Here is a 17,383-nt window from a genome sequence, read left to right as displayed (position 1 = left end):
GTTTGATTTCACTTAATTTAGCCTATTGGGATTTTTTTTTAAAGAACGAGAACATTTTACACTTATTAAAATGTTTTCCCTGTAATTTGAGATGAAGCTAATCTGTCTAAGCAGTGTTAAAAAATGAACACCAAAATTGGTTAGTGGAGATTTGCAAAAGCAAAATAAGATGGCAATGGATTTGAAGTTTTTCATGAAGTTTCAAATATAACCAATGTGACTTTTTCCTGAGGTATAGGTTGAAGGGTCAGTGTCAAGCATATAAAAATGCCCTGAGAAGGAACAATGAACCTGTTAAAGTGGCAAGAAGAAAGTAGATTTACTATTCTTAAACATTTCCGTTATGCTGCGATCTTAAGTGACTTTTATAAACTGCTTTACGTATGTAGTTCTCTGCCAGCTCCACATTGCGTTGGAGCTCCATTCTTAATAACTTGCAGTGTCACTGGTTCTTTGTCGTAGTTCTCTTTATCTAAAGTCATGGAAGGAAACGTAAGGCCTATCGTAATCTGGTTGATGAGATCGCATTGTTTATTGCTGTCCATGGGCCAGCGCTGCTGTAGTTTCCATGGAAAAGAGTCAAAGAGCTAGTGAAGAACTAGGATCAGTGTTTGCTTTTGGAGGCGTCTTCATTGTCAAAGAGAGAATAAGTTAGGCTAGGTGGCCTTGTTTCCGCTTTACGTGTCTGAGTCGCTCAGCAGATGGTAAGCTTTTGGGAGTAGTAGGTGACTTTCTCATTTCTGTATCTTCTTTTCTTTTCGGCATAAGTGCCTGGTATATGTTGTGGTTTTTAGTAAATCAAGTATTTGTTGAATTAATGAATTGAAGTTCCTTTGCCCAAAGTATTAAGAACATGTAGACATTTAGAGTTAGCTCCCTTAAAGACAGTGTTTGAGCAAAAAAGATCGTAAGTCTCTGTCCTGTTGGAAGAATGAGTTAGGGATAAAACTGTTTTCTTTTTTAATACTAATTTATCTCCAGGAATACATTTGGTGCCAGTTTTTACAAAAATGTCTCCTCACACCACGGGGATCCTTTTTGGCTTGCAAGTGTGAGAAATATAAAGAGATGGCTTCTGGCCTCTGGCGTTGTAGGACTTGAGTCAAGTTGGTTAAACACTCTTTCCTGTCTCTGCTTTTCATAGAGTAACTGCTGAAGAAAATGGTCATAGTTTCCACACACCTCAGAAAGGGCTTCTTAGTGAAGATGCCAGCAGTGCTGCTTCTTCTGATGTTCCTGAGACCGTTTCTAGATCAGCTCTTCCATCCCACGCCATTCAAGCAGCAGAAGAGCAGAGTTCAGCACCAGCACCAATGAAAAAGTCCAGCAGGCTGAGGCAGCAAATCGATGTCAAGGCTGAACTGGAGAAGCGGCAAGGAGGGAAGCAGCTCCTCAACCTGGTGGTCATTGGTAACGCCCTTTGTTGCTCTGGTTGTCCGTCAGCTCCGCGTTAGCCTGACAGCGTTCTGGCGGTGGCATGGGAGCTCGAGTCCCACTCTGAGTCTCTGTGTGGGCCTCGTGCACGTGAACCAGGAGACTGCACCGTAATGCTTCCCTGTCACCCTGGGTGCCGTGATGCCGGTGACCAAGGAGGTCGTCAGACGTGGCTGTGGCACTTTCACTTTGTGAATGTTTTGAAAATGGCATGTCTTGTTGACAATTTTAATTTCCAAAAACCAGGGAAATCCCCCCCATCTCTAAAGAGACGTGCTGTTTTTTTCTCCATTTAGATGTTTTACCTCTCATTTGATAAAAATTGGTGTTTATTACTCTAAATGCTCACATGAACTGTTGCATTACATGTTCAGGCAATGCCTCAATGTGAACAACAGCTGGAAATTGTGCCTAGTATTAATCCTGAATCAATTTTCCTTAGGTCATGTTGATGCTGGGAAAAGTACTCTGATGGGCCATATGCTTTATCTTCTGGGTAATGTAAACAAAAGAATTATGCATAAGTATGAACAGGAGTCTAAAAAGGCTGGCAAAGCTTCGTTTGCGTACGCATGGGTCTTGGATGAGACTGGCGAAGAGAGGGAAAGGTAGTCACTCTATTTCACAGTTTTTGGTTTGAAATGATATATATGTGTTGAATATGTGTGAGATGTACCATGCAATACTGTAGAGACTATTTTTAGAAAAAGCTTTCAATTATTAGGGAAACATTTTTATCGTATTTTTCATTGTAATCTACATGCGTGTTTTACTCTTCCAAATTCTGTAAGAATAGTTTTAAAAGAATGTTTATCAAAAAAATGGAAAAACATACACAAAAAAGCAGTAAAAACCTTCAGCTGATTGTTGTATGGGAGAAGTTTTAGCTGTTTGCTTCCTGTGTCGGATTGACTTGATTAAGACTCTTAATTTCGTTTCGGATTATAAAGGGAAGGTAACGTTTGCAGTAGGCCATCTTCTGTCTGCAATCAAAATGACCAGTAAATCCAAATTACCGCTTTTATGCTGTCTGTGCTGTGCTTTTATGAGACAGAGTCAACAAGCAAGTAATTAAAGCCGTTTCCTGCCGTAGAGATCTAGTCCAGGCACTTAGTCCCTCTGCGTCTGTCAGTGTTCAGTGCTAACCTAGGAAGATTCTAGCAGGAGAGTACAGCTACCCCTGTACCTCTGGCTGAGAAGAGTGTGTCTCTGCAAGTCTTTTTGGAGTGGGGTTGCATGTCGCGTTAGAACTGTTAGGGATGGGGAGCCAGTGGTGCCTTTGTCAGGAAGGAAAGAGCACACGTTAATAATTCAGTGAAGCGGCAGATAAATCAACGGTGTCACAGTAATGACTCTAAAGACTGAAGTCCTCCAAAAGCCCCAAGTCGACAAAGAGATGAGTCTGTGTCCCGATGTCTTCATTCTGAAGACGATTAGAGAATCTCTTCGGATTTTCATACTTTCGTTTAATGCATATGTTTATTTTCTTGGAGTCTTGGATATGCTACGTTATAATATATAAGGTGATCTCAATAAAGGGGGTCACAGTGTTCTTTAGCTCTTTTGATAAATAGGAATTTATATCATAGTGGGTTTTTTTTCCTTGTAGGTGTCATTTTTATTCTATGTGGTAAAACAAGCTTGTTTTCCAACCTAGTAAGAAAAATTAGTTGGATAGTTGCAGATTTTTGGAAAATTAATATTGGAAAACAGTGGAATTTGGTATGATACCAATATTAAAAAACTAAATAATTTCCATCTGTCAACTTACCAAGCAGATTATTAAAGATATGGCTTTTTTAGTTTTCTTTGTCATCTGTTAAGTAGGTAGAGAGCTTGAGAACAGTATAATTTAAATTCAAATGACTTGTTTGAATTTACTTAATATGTGAGTTGAGCTGGCAAGTGAGCTAATAATCTGTCTTATTTCTAGAGTGATCAATAATTTGTCTTTTTTTAAATACTACATCTGCTGGTTACTGGTCATATTTTTGCTGCTGCTAGTTCCCTATTGCTTAGCGTGATGCAATTTTTAGAATATTCCTTCATTCTGTAGATAGCAGAAACTTCCAGATACATAATGGGAGTTTTAACTCACCACACTTTGTGTTTCTTAATAACGTTTTAAAAATATACCCTGTTGCTCATCCCACAGCGTTAAATATTTGTAAATCCTCTGTTCTGCTTGTTTGTTGAACAGAAATTAGTAAAATAAGTGATGTTTTCGTATCCTTTGGGTTACAAATCCAGACCAGAGCTGAGCCAAAGGAGCATATTCTGGTCAGAGCAGTTGAGGGAGGAGCTCAGGATAAGTCTCGTTTTGTTACTCTTCTAAAGACAATCGTTTGGGTATTATTGAAGAGAATTAAGCATCAGTTTTGCAAACTCAGTGGCTCATGGTTTCAGGGTAAACTAGAAGGACTGACTACGGTGGCCCACAGCTGCCTCACTGCTGGGGTGACCACATGATTCATCGTTGTAGTTCTCGAGACGCTTGGTAGTAAAAGGGAGTGCTCATTCATTACTCCGGGCTCTCCTGGGCAAACCAGGGTGAACAGTTACTAGTGTGTCACCCACCTGATCTCCCCTTCAAAGTTGCTGGGGTCTAGAATGACTCGGTGCCTCTGTGGAGCCTCCGGGGCTTCCTTAGAATCTGAATCGACGTTTTTGTGGCTAGGGAGAGGTACTACCTTGGTCTCCAAGTAGGATGAAATGGGATGCAAAACAAACTCCTGTTCATCTTTCTCCATTTTAAAAATTGGGCATCTCCTTTGGCATTGCTTGTTTTCTAAATGTGTAACAAGATACTGGACCAACCTTGCTAATGGAAGTTTGATAAGTTTATTTCTGTAGTTAGTAAAGCATAAACATAAGGTGAGAAAACTACCTCCTGGTAGTGGTCCTTCTTCATTTTCTCGTGTGCAGTGTTTATTGTTCCCCCTCTGGAGGTGTCCCCATATGTCTGTCTTTATTCACAATCTACATTGCTTCTTACAAAAAAAGAAAGAAGGAAATGGGAAATATCTATCATTTTGATTAAACTTTTGTTGCATCCACAACCTTATTTTAAAACCATCCAGCTGTGATTCTATGACAGCAGAAATTCCAGCCCCAACTGATAGCCTAATTATTCAAAATAATAGACTATATAATAAAATTTCCATTGTTACTTAAGAATTTAGACTGTCATTTATCCTGTAGTATGAAATAATTGAATCCGTAACACTGATTATTTAGATAGTGTGTTCTAACCATTCTGTGTTTTCTTTAAGGGGAGTGACAATGGATGTTGGTATGACAAAGTTTGAGACTACAACCAAAGTTATTACATTAATGGATGCTCCAGGCCATAAGGATTTCATTCCAAATATGATTACAGGAGCAGCCCAGGTACAGATATTTCCTTACCTATAGTGCACTGATAGTAGATAAAATTTTCTGATGCTGAGATTATTGTTCTAGGATTATAACTTTTAAAATATTTTTTTTATTAATTTTTTTTGGTGAGGAAGGTTTGTCCTGAGCTCACATCTGTTGCCAATCTTCCTCTTTTTGCTTGAGTAAGATTGTTGGTGAGCTAATAACATCTGTGCCCATCTTCCTCTCTTTTTTATATGTGGGACGCCGCCACAGCATGGCTTGATGAGGGATGTGCAGGTGTATGCCCAGGATCTGAACCCATGAACCCCAGGTTGCTGAAGTGGAGCGCATGAACTTAACCACTACACCACTGGGCCAACTCTTAAAATATTTTAAAATTTAAAATTTTAACTGTTTAAAAAATTTCAAAAAATAGAGAAATATTATTTTTTCCTGATATCTTTATCAGTACTTTATAAAACCTTTTCTAATTTGTTACAATGAAGCAAATGAATAAAAGCTATGAGTTTCTTTATCGTAAAAATAATGGTAAAGTGCTTGATGAGGTATAGCCTTATATTTCATTTATTAATAGGTTGGAATGAATATTTCAACATCTGCATTTTTATTATATTTTTATTTGAGTCCTGTACCCTTTTTAAGAGCTAATTTATGCAGAAATAATGAAGCTTGGGAGTTTTCCCCCTGTGGCTTATTTACTTTTTTTATAGGATTAAAAAACAATTGCAATTTGTAAACTTACATGATTCTTAATAAGGATACTGAAAAAAAATAAAAGATTGTAACTTTAAATAATTAAAATAGTAAAAATAGCAGTGTACATATAGGACATTCATTTCTTTTATAATAAGTGATTATTGGATAGCATGGAGAGTTCAGAAATATGCCTGTCACTTGGCAAGAGTGGCTTCAACAATTCACCATCTCTGAGTTCTTCCACTCATTAAAAGGGAATGTTAATATGACCATTTGTCAATCTCAGAAGGATGTTATATGAATAAATTAGAATATATTTGAAGATTAGTGAGAAAGTGTTTGATTCTATTTTAGAAAGTTGATACATAATTTCAGAATATTAATTTAAGGTTCATGGACTGAATGTGGTAATGAAGAGTGAAAAATAATAATTATCATTGTTGATTGAGTACCTATTATGGGCCAGACACTGTATGAGGTATTTTGTGGGCATTTATTTTAATCTGTATAACAACTCCGTGAAGTACAAATTATCCCCTTTTAAATTAGTATATTCTAATTGCATTTGCCGAAGGCTATACTTTTCTTTCTTTCCTTATATGTATGAGTCTCGTGTGTGTCTGTGTGTGTATGTATCTGTGTATGTGTATGCATATATGTTTGTTCTTTCTCATTCAGTGAATCCTTACTGAATGCCAGCTGTGTGCCAGGCACTGTGGTAGGCAGTGAGGGTATGCGATGGACTTGGTGGTTTCCCTGGAGAGGCAAACACCAGAACAAGCAGTTAGACAGTAAAATGTTTCTGAATCTTGGATCCTTAGAGTCTAGTAGTCATAAAGATCATTTATTCCAAACTCCTCAAGCAGTTAGGGTAGGAAGGGGTTTTAGAGTTTATCTAATTGAATTCCATTATATGACAAGTGAAGAAATAGAATCAGAGTCACTTACCCAGTGTGCAGAGTGCTGTGTAGGCTGTTGGGGATACACAGAAGCACAGAGGACGTGCAGCCTCTCCTCAGTCAGGAAGGTAAGAGAAGGCCAACACAAATGTGCTACGAGAGAATGCTCACAGGACACGTGATGAGGAGAGAGCGCCTTCAACTGCTGAAAGGGCTTCCTTGATCATGTGTAGGCATTGGAGCTCCCAAAGACAAACTGTTCATATAAAGAACAGAGAAACTGCCAGGTAGTTTTTTGGAGGTGGTAATACGAAAGAGGATTAGGACGAATACTTTTGGCCTTATGTATCTTTTTTTTTGCTGAGGGAGATTGGCCCTGAGTTAACATCTGTTGCCAGTCTTCCTCTTTTTGCTTTGAGAAAGATTGTCACTAAGCTAACATCTGTGCCCGTCTTCCTCTAGTTTGTATGTAGGGTGCCACCACAGCATGGCTTGATGAGCGGTGTGCTAGTCTTCCCCCAGGATCTGAACCCATGAACCTAACCACTATGCCACTGGGCCAGCCCCTGGCCTTAGATATCTTCATACCAATTCAGCGAATTTTGAATTTTAGCCTAAGAAAGTAAATACAATTTGACAGTTATTAGCAAAGCCTGATAAAGAAAGAGATTTATCATTATTGGTCCTAGGGAGTTGGAAGGTCAGGGCTCGGTGCTTTATATAAACTACGTTTATCCCCCAGTGTTTCGTGCAGCAAGTAAATTAATACCCAGGAAGATTGGACCCTTTGCTTGAGGTGTGAGACCTGTTAGTGACTACACACGAATGAAAGCCATGTTTCCACGATTCTCCAGTTTATGCTCTTAACTAAGAATCTTTGACCAAGAGAACTGTATCTCATTGAGAAATTAGAGTCTGGCATTGTACGTCATGAAGGATTGGAAGTGAATGCTGCACTCGAGAGTAGAAGTAAAGCAGGAGTATTTGGGTAGGAATGAAAGGAAAAAGAAATAGAAATAATCCTGTAAATTGCCCCACCAAAGTACGTGGATTATACTTCCACTTTAAATTCTGACGTCCAGAGCAAAGTAACTGATAAATTCTTTGCTTACTTTGTGACCGTTTCCTTTCCCATTACCGTGAGGATTATATGGTAATGTGTGTGAGATTCTTTACAGACTAGATAGCATAAACATACAGTGACGAGAAAAGCTGTTGTGGCCTTCATTCTGACCAAAGGCCAGAGCACTTGGTGTGGATGAGGACCCTTGAGAGGAAGTGACTATCTGTAACAGTCCGAGGATAGCTGAAGAGGGGAAAGCTGAACTCAGTCATTGTCTCCTGGATTACAGAAAAGCACATTTCTGTGAAAACAGGTATGCATACAAGGCAAAAGCTGAAAAGGGAAAAATGAGTGTTCCTTTAAAAAATATCCTGACAAGGCATTGACAGAAATAATTGATGAGAATGAAAACAGAGGAACATCTTTTGGTTTCACAAACTGTTCATTGCAAATTTTCAAAGGTTGCATCTCCATGATGCAAGTGGAGTCACATAAAAAAGCACCAGCACAAAAGCATTGTCAAGGGCACCTGTGAAACTAGTGTCAGGAGGGCCTGTGAGGACGGGGAGCTCCAGCTCAGCTTTGCGGGCTTCCTCCTTTTCGTGTGTAACTTGAGGTTGAGAGGAGAAGTGTCTTTCGTCTGATTCTCCAAACAGTCCACAAGGGTTAGGAAACTGTTCAAGTTTCTTTTGCAGTGGCTGTAGAGGGTGAATATGCTGTTTTTCATCATTCGTTTATTCAGTTTTTCATCTTTATAAACAGTACTCTGACAAATGTTTTTGTAGACCCCTTACTGTTTCTCTGGGATAAACTCCTAGAGGTGAAGTTGATGAGAAGCCAAGTGTACCTAATTTTAAGGCCCTGGTGCTTAGTGTGAAGGCATGTGAGGGCGCCGCCTCGCTACCCACTCACAGTCGATGATGTCTTACTCTTTCCCGGTGTGGTTGGTAAAAATGGCAGAGGGGAGGACTTTGTTGATGTGTCTTTATTGTCCTTTTTTTGGTTTCTAATGAATTTGAGTTTTTTCATGTTTGTTGGCCATGTTTCTTCTTTAGCAAATTGTTTGCTATATCCTTTAACTCATTTTTTATGGAGCTATATCTTTTTTTCCTTTTTTGGTAAAGACTTTCTAGTAAGATGATAACTTTTAAACCTTATATGTTATAAATATTTGTCCTGTTTACTTGGATTTTAATTTTTCTATGATTTTCCTCCTTTGCCTAGATATTTTAATTGTTATGGTAGTCAAATATGGACATTTTTCATTCTTCTTTATGTCATTATTTTTGGCCATATGTTAGTACTTTTTCTTATTTTAAAATTTTAATCTATCATGTAATTCTTTTGTTTGATTTGCTTTGGTGTTTGGCGTCTGCCTTTAAAATCTGACCAACACAATTAACTGTATGACGTGTCTTTTGAGTTAAAATGCCGTGGCATTATGTTTTGTTTAGATTGTTTTTTCTTCCGTAGGCAGACGTAGCCGTTCTTGTTGTAGATGCCAGCAGGGGAGGGTTTGAAGCTGGATTTGAGACAGGAGGACAAACACGAGAACACGGCCTCTTGGTTCGGTCTCTCGGGGTCACACAGCTTGCAGTGGCCGTCAACAAAATGGATCAGGTATTTAAAGGCCTATGAGCGTTCATTTTAGATGCCGATTAAGGTGCTGTTCCGCCTCAGTGATGATCTCATGTGACTGGTGTACATTTGATTAGTCCATTTGCCTTATTTTAAAAAATAAATTCATGATCCTGATATTTAAATAAGTGAGATAGTAATTTTTAAGCTAGAAATTGTCTTGTCATTTTCAAAATTAATTTAAAAATCTTAAAATTGTTTTTAGTTATAAAATAATATACATTTAGTATAAAGAAAATGTGAAACAGCCTATATTTTCAACTCTGCTTTCCTCCAAAAAACCTTTAACATTTCATTTTGTACATCCATCCAATTTATTTTTATACATAAAAATCTTTTTCTTTACAACATTGGATTATAATCTTTTTATTATCTGCTTTTTCAAAAAGTTGACTATACTCTTGTGCGTGTTTCCAAGTAATTAATAATTTTTGTATAAAGAGGTTGTTTTTATGGATTTATTGTAGTCTTTTTTAAACATATACTGTAATTGATTCAATCCCCTACTTTTGAATATTTCCGGTTGTTTCACATGTGTGTATGTATGTATTCAGAAATGGTTTATTCTATGGAAATTTCTGGGCCTAAGGGCATTTTCCTTTTTAAGACTAGCTGTACCTGACCAACATGCCTTTGAGAAAAGTTGTAGTTATTCACTCTTGGCACGTATGGGTGGCTTCACTTTCCCAGACTCTTATCAACATTGCTGCTATTAAAAAATTGTTTTCCAATTTGATGTATGAAACAAGATATTTCTTTTTTTTAACTTATTCTTCTGTGAATATTAATAATACTTAAATATACTTTGTATATTTATTAACCATTTGTACTTTTTCTTTTGGAATTAAATAATTTGCTCATTTTTGAAGCTTTTTTGCATAACCATTTGTAAGCATAATTTATTTATTAATGATGTCAACCCTTTATCTTATCTTTTAGATATTTTTCTCAACTTGTTATTTTACTTTTCATTTTGTTTATGGTATGTTTTTCAGTAACATTTAAATTTATAAATATTTTCTTTTGACTTCTTTATGCGTAGATATTTTCTTACCTTGGGATCAGATACAGAGTCACCTTCATTTTTCTACACAGTTAGTTCTTTTATAGTATCATTATTACATATACCTTTTTTCCTCCTAGTATTTTAGTATGAAAGTTTTCAAATATAAAGAAAAGTTGAAAGAATTTTATAGTAAACACTCATATTATACCCACTATTTAACGTTATGCTACTTGCTTGATAACATTTTTGTGAATCTACCCCTGTATCCATCCATTAATCCATCTTATTTTGACATGAATTTCCAAGTTACACTTACTCGTAAATACTCTAACCTGCATATCGTTATCTCGAGTTCATATTACATGTACATTTTTACATTATTTAGCTTGCGGGAGTGTGTCAGTAATCTTATTGTATTTCAGCAGTTGGTCCAAGCACAGTTTAATAGATTATTCACTTTTACTATCCAAGTTTGAAGTCACTTTTAGCTTATGCAAAAAATTCTGTATGTATTGGAGTTTGTTTCCAGATTTTCTGTTGTAGGAAAAGATACTTTTAGATCATATTTAGTAAGATCTGATGTTCTGAGTTTTAATTTTAACAGATTTTATATTTAATAGATTTTATATTTTATAGTCTTGATTATTTACATTTTATTGCAGAAATTTAACTTTTTTATATAGCATGGTCTGAAGCATAGTTTTAAAGATAAATTGGATCTTTATCAGGTTAATTGGCAACAAGAAAGATTTCAAGAGATTACTGGAAAACTTGGGCACTTTCTTAAGCAAGCAGGTTTTAAGGTAAGGTAATTTTAAATTTATTTAGTTACTTTCATTAATCTCATCTTACTGATGTGAGCGACAAAAACTAAAACTTTGATACTCTTGGCTCGTTAAGTGTGTTTAATTCTTTTTGCTTTTACTTCCCCCTCTCCCCCTGGTGTCATGTATATCTTATCTCATGTTCTTTGGATTACTTCTCCTTGGAAGATAGCGTATATTTTAGAAAGCTTGGTTTTAGTATAAGTAAAAGGCTTTCCCCCCACCTATTAGAGTAGGACTGTGGAAACTAGTAGAGAGGAATTTCTCCAGCAAAAATGTGAAACGTGCCTGTGTTACCAGGTAAAAATGCTTGAGTGTGTTGGAGTAAATTTGCAAGTTTCCCACAAAATTGAAAAAGTTAAAAACTATTAGATGGGATAACTTCAGGGTCTCTGATTTCTATTACTTTTTAAAAAGTACATTGTGTTGCTTTTGCAAAATTGGTGCAGTTATAGCTATGGGGAACCTTTTAACTACTTTTAAACAGTGTTGTATTAAGTTTCATATATTCAATCTTTTTTAATAGGAAAGTGATGTAGCTTTTATTCCTACGAGTGGTCTCAGTGGTGAGAATCTCACCACAAGATCTCAATCAAGCGAACTCACAAAATGGTATAAAGGGCTCTGTTTATTAGAACAAATTGGTAAGTATATTTCCATGTTAATTTTAAGGCATTATGAGCTTGATGTTAACTGGTATTTAGAGTTCTTTATGGGAGACGAATATGTATGAAGAAGTCTGGGATTTGTAGTCAGAGGAGGTCAGTTCCCAGTTTTGAAACCATGTGCAATATTTAGACTGTCTGCTGCTCAGTTCTCCTGATTTAATTAATGAGGCTCATGCCCACGCCCCCTGCCTCATAGACTCCTTGACACTAAATGAGGTAGCATATGTGAAAACACTTCATAGGCAACAAAGTATTAGATGAATGACAGTGCACTTGCTATAATTTATAAAAAAGATTATTTTCTAAGAGACATGAGACTATAATGGGCTCTTTGGAGATGATTCCAAAGTGACAGTTGAAATTAAACCTTGCTTTTTGCCGTTTTCCCAGATTCCTTCAAGCCTCCTCAGAGGTCTGTTGACAAGCCTTTTAGGTTATGTGTGTCTGACGTTTTCAAAGGTGAGTGCTGCCACTGCCATGCTGCTTCAGCACGGCCCCACCTCTCCCTCTCTCCTGCCCTCCTTCCTTGCACGGAACTGTTCTCTTGTCTGCAGATTCTCCCTTCTTCATGTCGATGTAAGGCTCATTGCCAGATTAATTTTAGAGTGCACAGTTCTAGTCAGTTAACTCCCCTGCCCAGAATCTTCCGTTTACTCCCCGTTTCCCTGTCTCATACTCGTCTTCCAAGCGTAAAAACCTTGCGCTCTTTCTAGCCTCGTGGTATTTTTCTCCCTTTACTTTCCGTATCCTTCAACCAGACGAGATCGTTCGCTATTTCTTAACCTCCTGGAGGCCTCATTGCCCATGTCTACCATGCATCACTCCTCTCTCTTTGCTTGCCCGTTTCCACCCCGTCTGTAGCAGTCTAGGTCCAGTCAGGAGACAGATACCACACACGGGTAAAACTGGAGGGTTAATAGCAGAGCTTATTAACTAGATAAAAGATCCTGTATAGAAAACTATGAAATGGAAATGGAATAAAACATCTCAATAAAAATACGATACGATGTATTTATTCATTGGCATCATCAGTATGATGAAGATGTCAGTTGTCCCCCAAATCTCCATTGTCATGGAGCAGGGGTGAAGAGTGGATTTGGAACCGAGCAGCAGTAAGTTCACAATTGGTGAGCTCACCCACACACATACCCCAAGGTCCTCTGTGTTCTCTGTACCCTCTATCATTACATTTTTCCTGCACTTTTCTAGTTGCTTCTGTGCTGCCCATGTATTTCACTTAGCTTGTGAACTCCTTGGGGCAAGGACTGTCTCTTCTCTGTCTACATCTGCGGGACCTCCCTCGTGCCTGGCACATAATACACACAATAAATAGATAATGAGCGAGTGAAGGTGCTTTGAAAGAATCCTTCAATACAATTGAAATGCATCATTATCATCATTAGCTTTGAGGTTCTAGTAGTAGAGGAAATATGGTAATGGTTTCCAGAATGCCGCTTATCTGCTTAAAATACAGAGGTGCTGGATTTTCTCTTGATTAGCCATGTTTGCTTACTCCACGTTCTCACCTCCCCTTCTCTCTTCAGGCAGCTTCCTGCCTCTGCCTACGCTGCTGTCCTCATTATGTTCCCGCTGAGGTTATGAATTGACCTCTTGGTTGCCAAAGTCAGCGAACAGTTTTCAATTCTGTCTTAGTTCCATCTTACTCGAATTTGGCATTACTTTTGAGGCTGGTAGCCACATCCACCTTGAAACTTCTCTCTGGTGGTCTATTTCTCTGACCTCTCCTATCTTCTTGGGGGGCTCTTCTTGCTGTCTCTTAACTGGTGTTCTCTTGCTTCAGTTCTCTTCTTCGTCTACATGCTCCTTTTGGGTGGGTATCAATGAGTTCATCTACCTCGGGCATCTTGATGCTTCCCAAATCTGTATCTCCAACCCAAACCTGTTCTCACTCTCCTGATACAGATGCTAATTGCTCCGGACATCTCCACAGGGAGTGTGCTCTTGGGGTGCCCTTCTCTTGGAATGTGGTGGGATTGGTGTCCCCTGGAATGCATCTTCTCCACCTGTATGTCTTGTAGACACTTCGGATCCACTGAGGCTAAAATGGGTCTTGTTCCTTGATTTCCTGGATCACAGTTAATGCATCATCCTTTCAGCTTTCTCCCCTTTGTCATTATCCCTCACTTACCTTATCACCCAAAATCTGTCATCCCTTATTCTGAAATCCTTGAGTTTATTCCTTTTCTACAGTCAATGTATGCATTTCCTCTCCTCTCTGACACTGAAATACCATCATGTACCTTCTCTGTCCACCGTTCTTTACTGACTTCCCATTAACTTAACCAAGCATGAAATTCAAGCCTTGAGTGTGACTTAAGAGGCCCCTTTGTTACTTGTCCCTTTCCTGTCTCTGTTGCCTCATGTCTTGCCTTTCCCTCATTATGCCGTGTGATCCCCCATGTAAATGTCACAAGGGTCTTAGCACATCCCACATCCGGTTAGGACTCTGTGCCTGTGCACATGCAGTTTCCTGGATCAGCAGTGTCTTCCTCCTTCTCTCTACCTGTGCACACAAGCTCCTGGTGGCCGTTCTTTCTTCTTCAGAGTGCTCAGCCAAAGTGTAATGGTTCCCCCATCATGGGTTCTTCTGTGCACATTTTTCTGTTTCCATTGTACATTGTAAATAGCATTTGTCTCAGGACAGTGTCATTGTTTTTGTCTTTCTCTCCATTAGTGTAACTCTGTATAGGTAGGGGCTTATATTTTCATCTCTTTATCTCCAGGCTTTATCACAGTGCCTGGCACCTAAGTAGTTCAGTAAATATTTGAAAAAGCAATGAACTCTGACTTTTGGTAGCATGGATATTTTTATTTGTAAGAAACTCAAGAGTAGAATATTTAGTAGATATGCTAAACATTCTGAAATGGTAATTGCTAATGTTTTTTGAACTCTTAGTTTTGGGGAACTAAATATCGCTAACAGTATTATTGGATGACATTACTCTATGAAACATTACAGAATGTTGCCTCGTTTTGCAGATCAAGGATCTGGATTTTGTGTAACTGGTAAAATTGAAGCTGGTTACATCCAGACTGGGGACCGACTGCTAGCAATGCCTCCTAATGAAACTTGTACTGCAAAAGGTATTCCTCTGCAAGGGTCTCTTGCTGAACAACCCTTAAGTTGAGACAGCAGATTTTTAAAAGTAGTTTAGTTATTAACTCTAGAGTAAATAACCTCTTACTGAAATTGTAACTGACTGTCAAAATGATACTGACTGTTAAAGATAAAAATGTGAAAACATTAAACGATTTTTTTCTGTTGTGGCTATGTGTGTATATATGTACATATTACAATCTAAATGTGGTAGCATATTTTTTTTGACGCTGATTCAAGAAGACTGGTTAGGATTTAACCAGATGTAGAGACACCTGACAGATACATTTAAAATAGTATTCAGTAGCAGAACTTCAATCTCACCTCAACCTGGCACTAAGTAGCCAGTAGCAGCACAAACTACTATGGTCTGTTGTGCTGAAATGTGCATTTCAGAATTACTATATGTTAACAGCCTTGACTGTATTTATACCAAAAAAATTTTTATATATAGGAACGCGTAAGTAAGAAAATAAGATGCAAATGCAGAAAATCTTAGTGTTGAATAGAGAAATTGAGCTGAAGTGCCACAGTTACTGCTTTTGCACGTAGATCTAATATATGACCTTTCTTTCATCATAGCTGATAACTATCTGTGTCTTCTGATGATTTGACCATACATATATATGTGTTATTCTTTTCTGAATTCTGATTGAGTTTATAATTCTTTATTAGCCTTAGTCTAGCTTCCAACTAAGCTTCTGACTTCAACATAAAACTGAAGACCTGTTATACTGTAAAGTAATATGATTTGTAACAATTTTAAGCTAAATATAACCTACTGGGAATGTTAAAATTTGTTTTGATTTCCATACGTTTCTTTCTGTTACTCTTATTTAGAGTTTATATCCAGAGTTGTACCTAACCAGTTTATAAATTTAAATGTACATTTTGTTTGAATTAATTTGCCTACTTTAAAAGCTGATTTCTTAGAGATTGTAAGAGATTAATGAATATCTATTAAGAGGTAACATGTTTTAAATTTAAAAATGAATAAGGGAATGAAAGCTGCAGTTATTTCCATTTTACCTTTTTCTTTCTGCTTGCTTAGGGATCATGAATATTCTGTTTAGAAAAAAGTAATATGCACTTTTAAAAAAAAAGTTTTATTTTCCATAGATCTATTGTTTTCAAGTTCAGCTCTCTCCTTTTTTGTTCTTTTTTTCTTTTGGTGGAGAAGATTGGCCCTGAGCAAACATCTGTTGCCAGTCTTTTTTGCTTGAGGAAGATTGTCGCTGAGCCAACATCTGTGCCAATCTTCCTCTGTTTTATGTGGGGATGCCACCACAGTGTGGCTTGATGAGCAGTGCTAGGTCTGTGCCCAGAATCCCAACCTGAACCCCCTGGCCTGCCAAAGCAGAGCATGTGAACTTAACCACTATGCCACCAGGCTGGCCCCTCTACTTTTGTTTTTTTAAAGTGATCGAGTTACAATATTTTTGAAATTTCTTTGTATGTTGATGAGCTTTTTTGAGAATAGAAATGTTTTTTTACAGTCAGTAGGCATGAGTTAAAGCCATGGTCCTAAAATTATCGTGAACTTTACAGATTGGCTGCCTTGTGACCTCCAAAGTCATAATTTGGTCACCTCTGAAGGTCACCCACCTTCTTTTCCTCTCTCTTTCAGTCCCTTCCCCACCAGAGAAACTCCAACGTTTATCTTTAATCCCATGTTTCTTAAAGGTAGAGCCATATCAGAAGCCCCCGGGACCCACCCACTCCTGAGAGCTGCCCTCCTAGCCCACATGCGTTCTCAGGCCTCAGGGTCTGACCCTTCTGCTTCCTCCTCATTGACTTGGTTGTTTAATGCCCCTTTCTGTTAGAGCGCCCGAGGTGCTGCCGTGGCTGACGCACAGACCCAGTGAAGAGGGTCCTTCAGAAGAGAAATAGCGTAGCTTGGACAGTGTAACATGCCTGGGGGGGGGGAAAACAGATTATATATTACCTTTATAAAGTTCTGTATGGTTAATTGATCTTCTAGTAGGAAAGCTCTTCAAATCTTAAGCCAAAGGCAGTCTCTGTTGTACATAAGTAGCTAGCTCCTGTCTTTAGTCCCACGTTTCATAGCAAAAATCAGATATGGTCATTTTAATTTTACATTTAAAAACTAAATTTATTTAGTTGAATATTTAACAAACATTCCTTAATATCATACTTGGTAACATTTTCAGAGTCAGGAATCTCTTTGACACCTTGATGAAAGGTATGGCCCTTCCTCTCAGATTAATGCAGATGTGGACAGACATGAAATTGTGAATGAAACCGTAGGTTGTCTCAGAGCTCTTAAGTTTCTCCTGGAACTCCCCAGAAGTCTGAAAGGAACGCACTTAACAGTGTGCTCCATGGGAAAAATGAGGATTTTCAGAAAGATACGGGTGAATTATGATTTACTGAAAACATGTCAATTAAGAACTATTCCACGATGGTTGGCCCACAGGCTGTCTTCCTCAAAAGGCTCAAGTTCCAGTGGAAGGGAACTCTCCCGTAAATTTATGCCATGGAGACAGCACACATGAGACTGCTTTGAAAGCCTCTGACGAAGGACACCGAGTATTGCCCTGAGTCGCCCTCCCGGATTATTCCAGATAGCAGCGCCTGGGTTCATTTTCAAGTTAAATTTTCTTACATCATTCATCTCTTTCTTTTCATCTAACCA

At 38.0% G+C, this 17,383-nt stretch overlaps 1 protein-coding gene across 4 annotated transcripts in view; it reads left to right on the top strand.

The window, feature by feature from the left end:
* HBS1L (HBS1 like translational GTPase) overlaps positions 1 to 17,383 on the top strand; it is a 78,107-nt gene that overhangs the window by 48,504 nt on the left and 12,220 nt on the right. For all 4 annotated transcript variants that reach the window (XM_014850576.3, XM_044755455.2, XM_070496401.1 and 1 more), the window contains 8 exons: positions 1,145 to 1,410; positions 1,877 to 2,042; positions 4,707 to 4,824; positions 8,947 to 9,093; positions 10,846 to 10,920; positions 11,468 to 11,585; positions 12,000 to 12,068; positions 14,610 to 14,714. In XM_014850576.3, coding sequence (XP_014706062.2) covers positions 1,145 to 1,410; positions 1,877 to 2,042; positions 4,707 to 4,824; positions 8,947 to 9,093; positions 10,846 to 10,920; positions 11,468 to 11,585; positions 12,000 to 12,068; positions 14,610 to 14,714 — 1,064 coding nt within the window. The remainder of the gene's footprint in view (positions 1 to 1,144; positions 1,411 to 1,876; positions 2,043 to 4,706; positions 4,825 to 8,946; positions 9,094 to 10,845; positions 10,921 to 11,467; positions 11,586 to 11,999; positions 12,069 to 14,609; positions 14,715 to 17,383) is intronic.

The sequence above is a fragment of the Equus asinus genome, chromosome 24, assembly GCF_041296235.1.
Source record: "Equus asinus isolate D_3611 breed Donkey chromosome 24, EquAss-T2T_v2, whole genome shotgun sequence".
In the NCBI taxonomy this organism is placed as follows: domain Eukaryota; kingdom Metazoa; phylum Chordata; class Mammalia; order Perissodactyla; family Equidae; genus Equus; species Equus asinus.
This window is presented reverse-complemented; position numbering and strand designations above follow the sequence as displayed.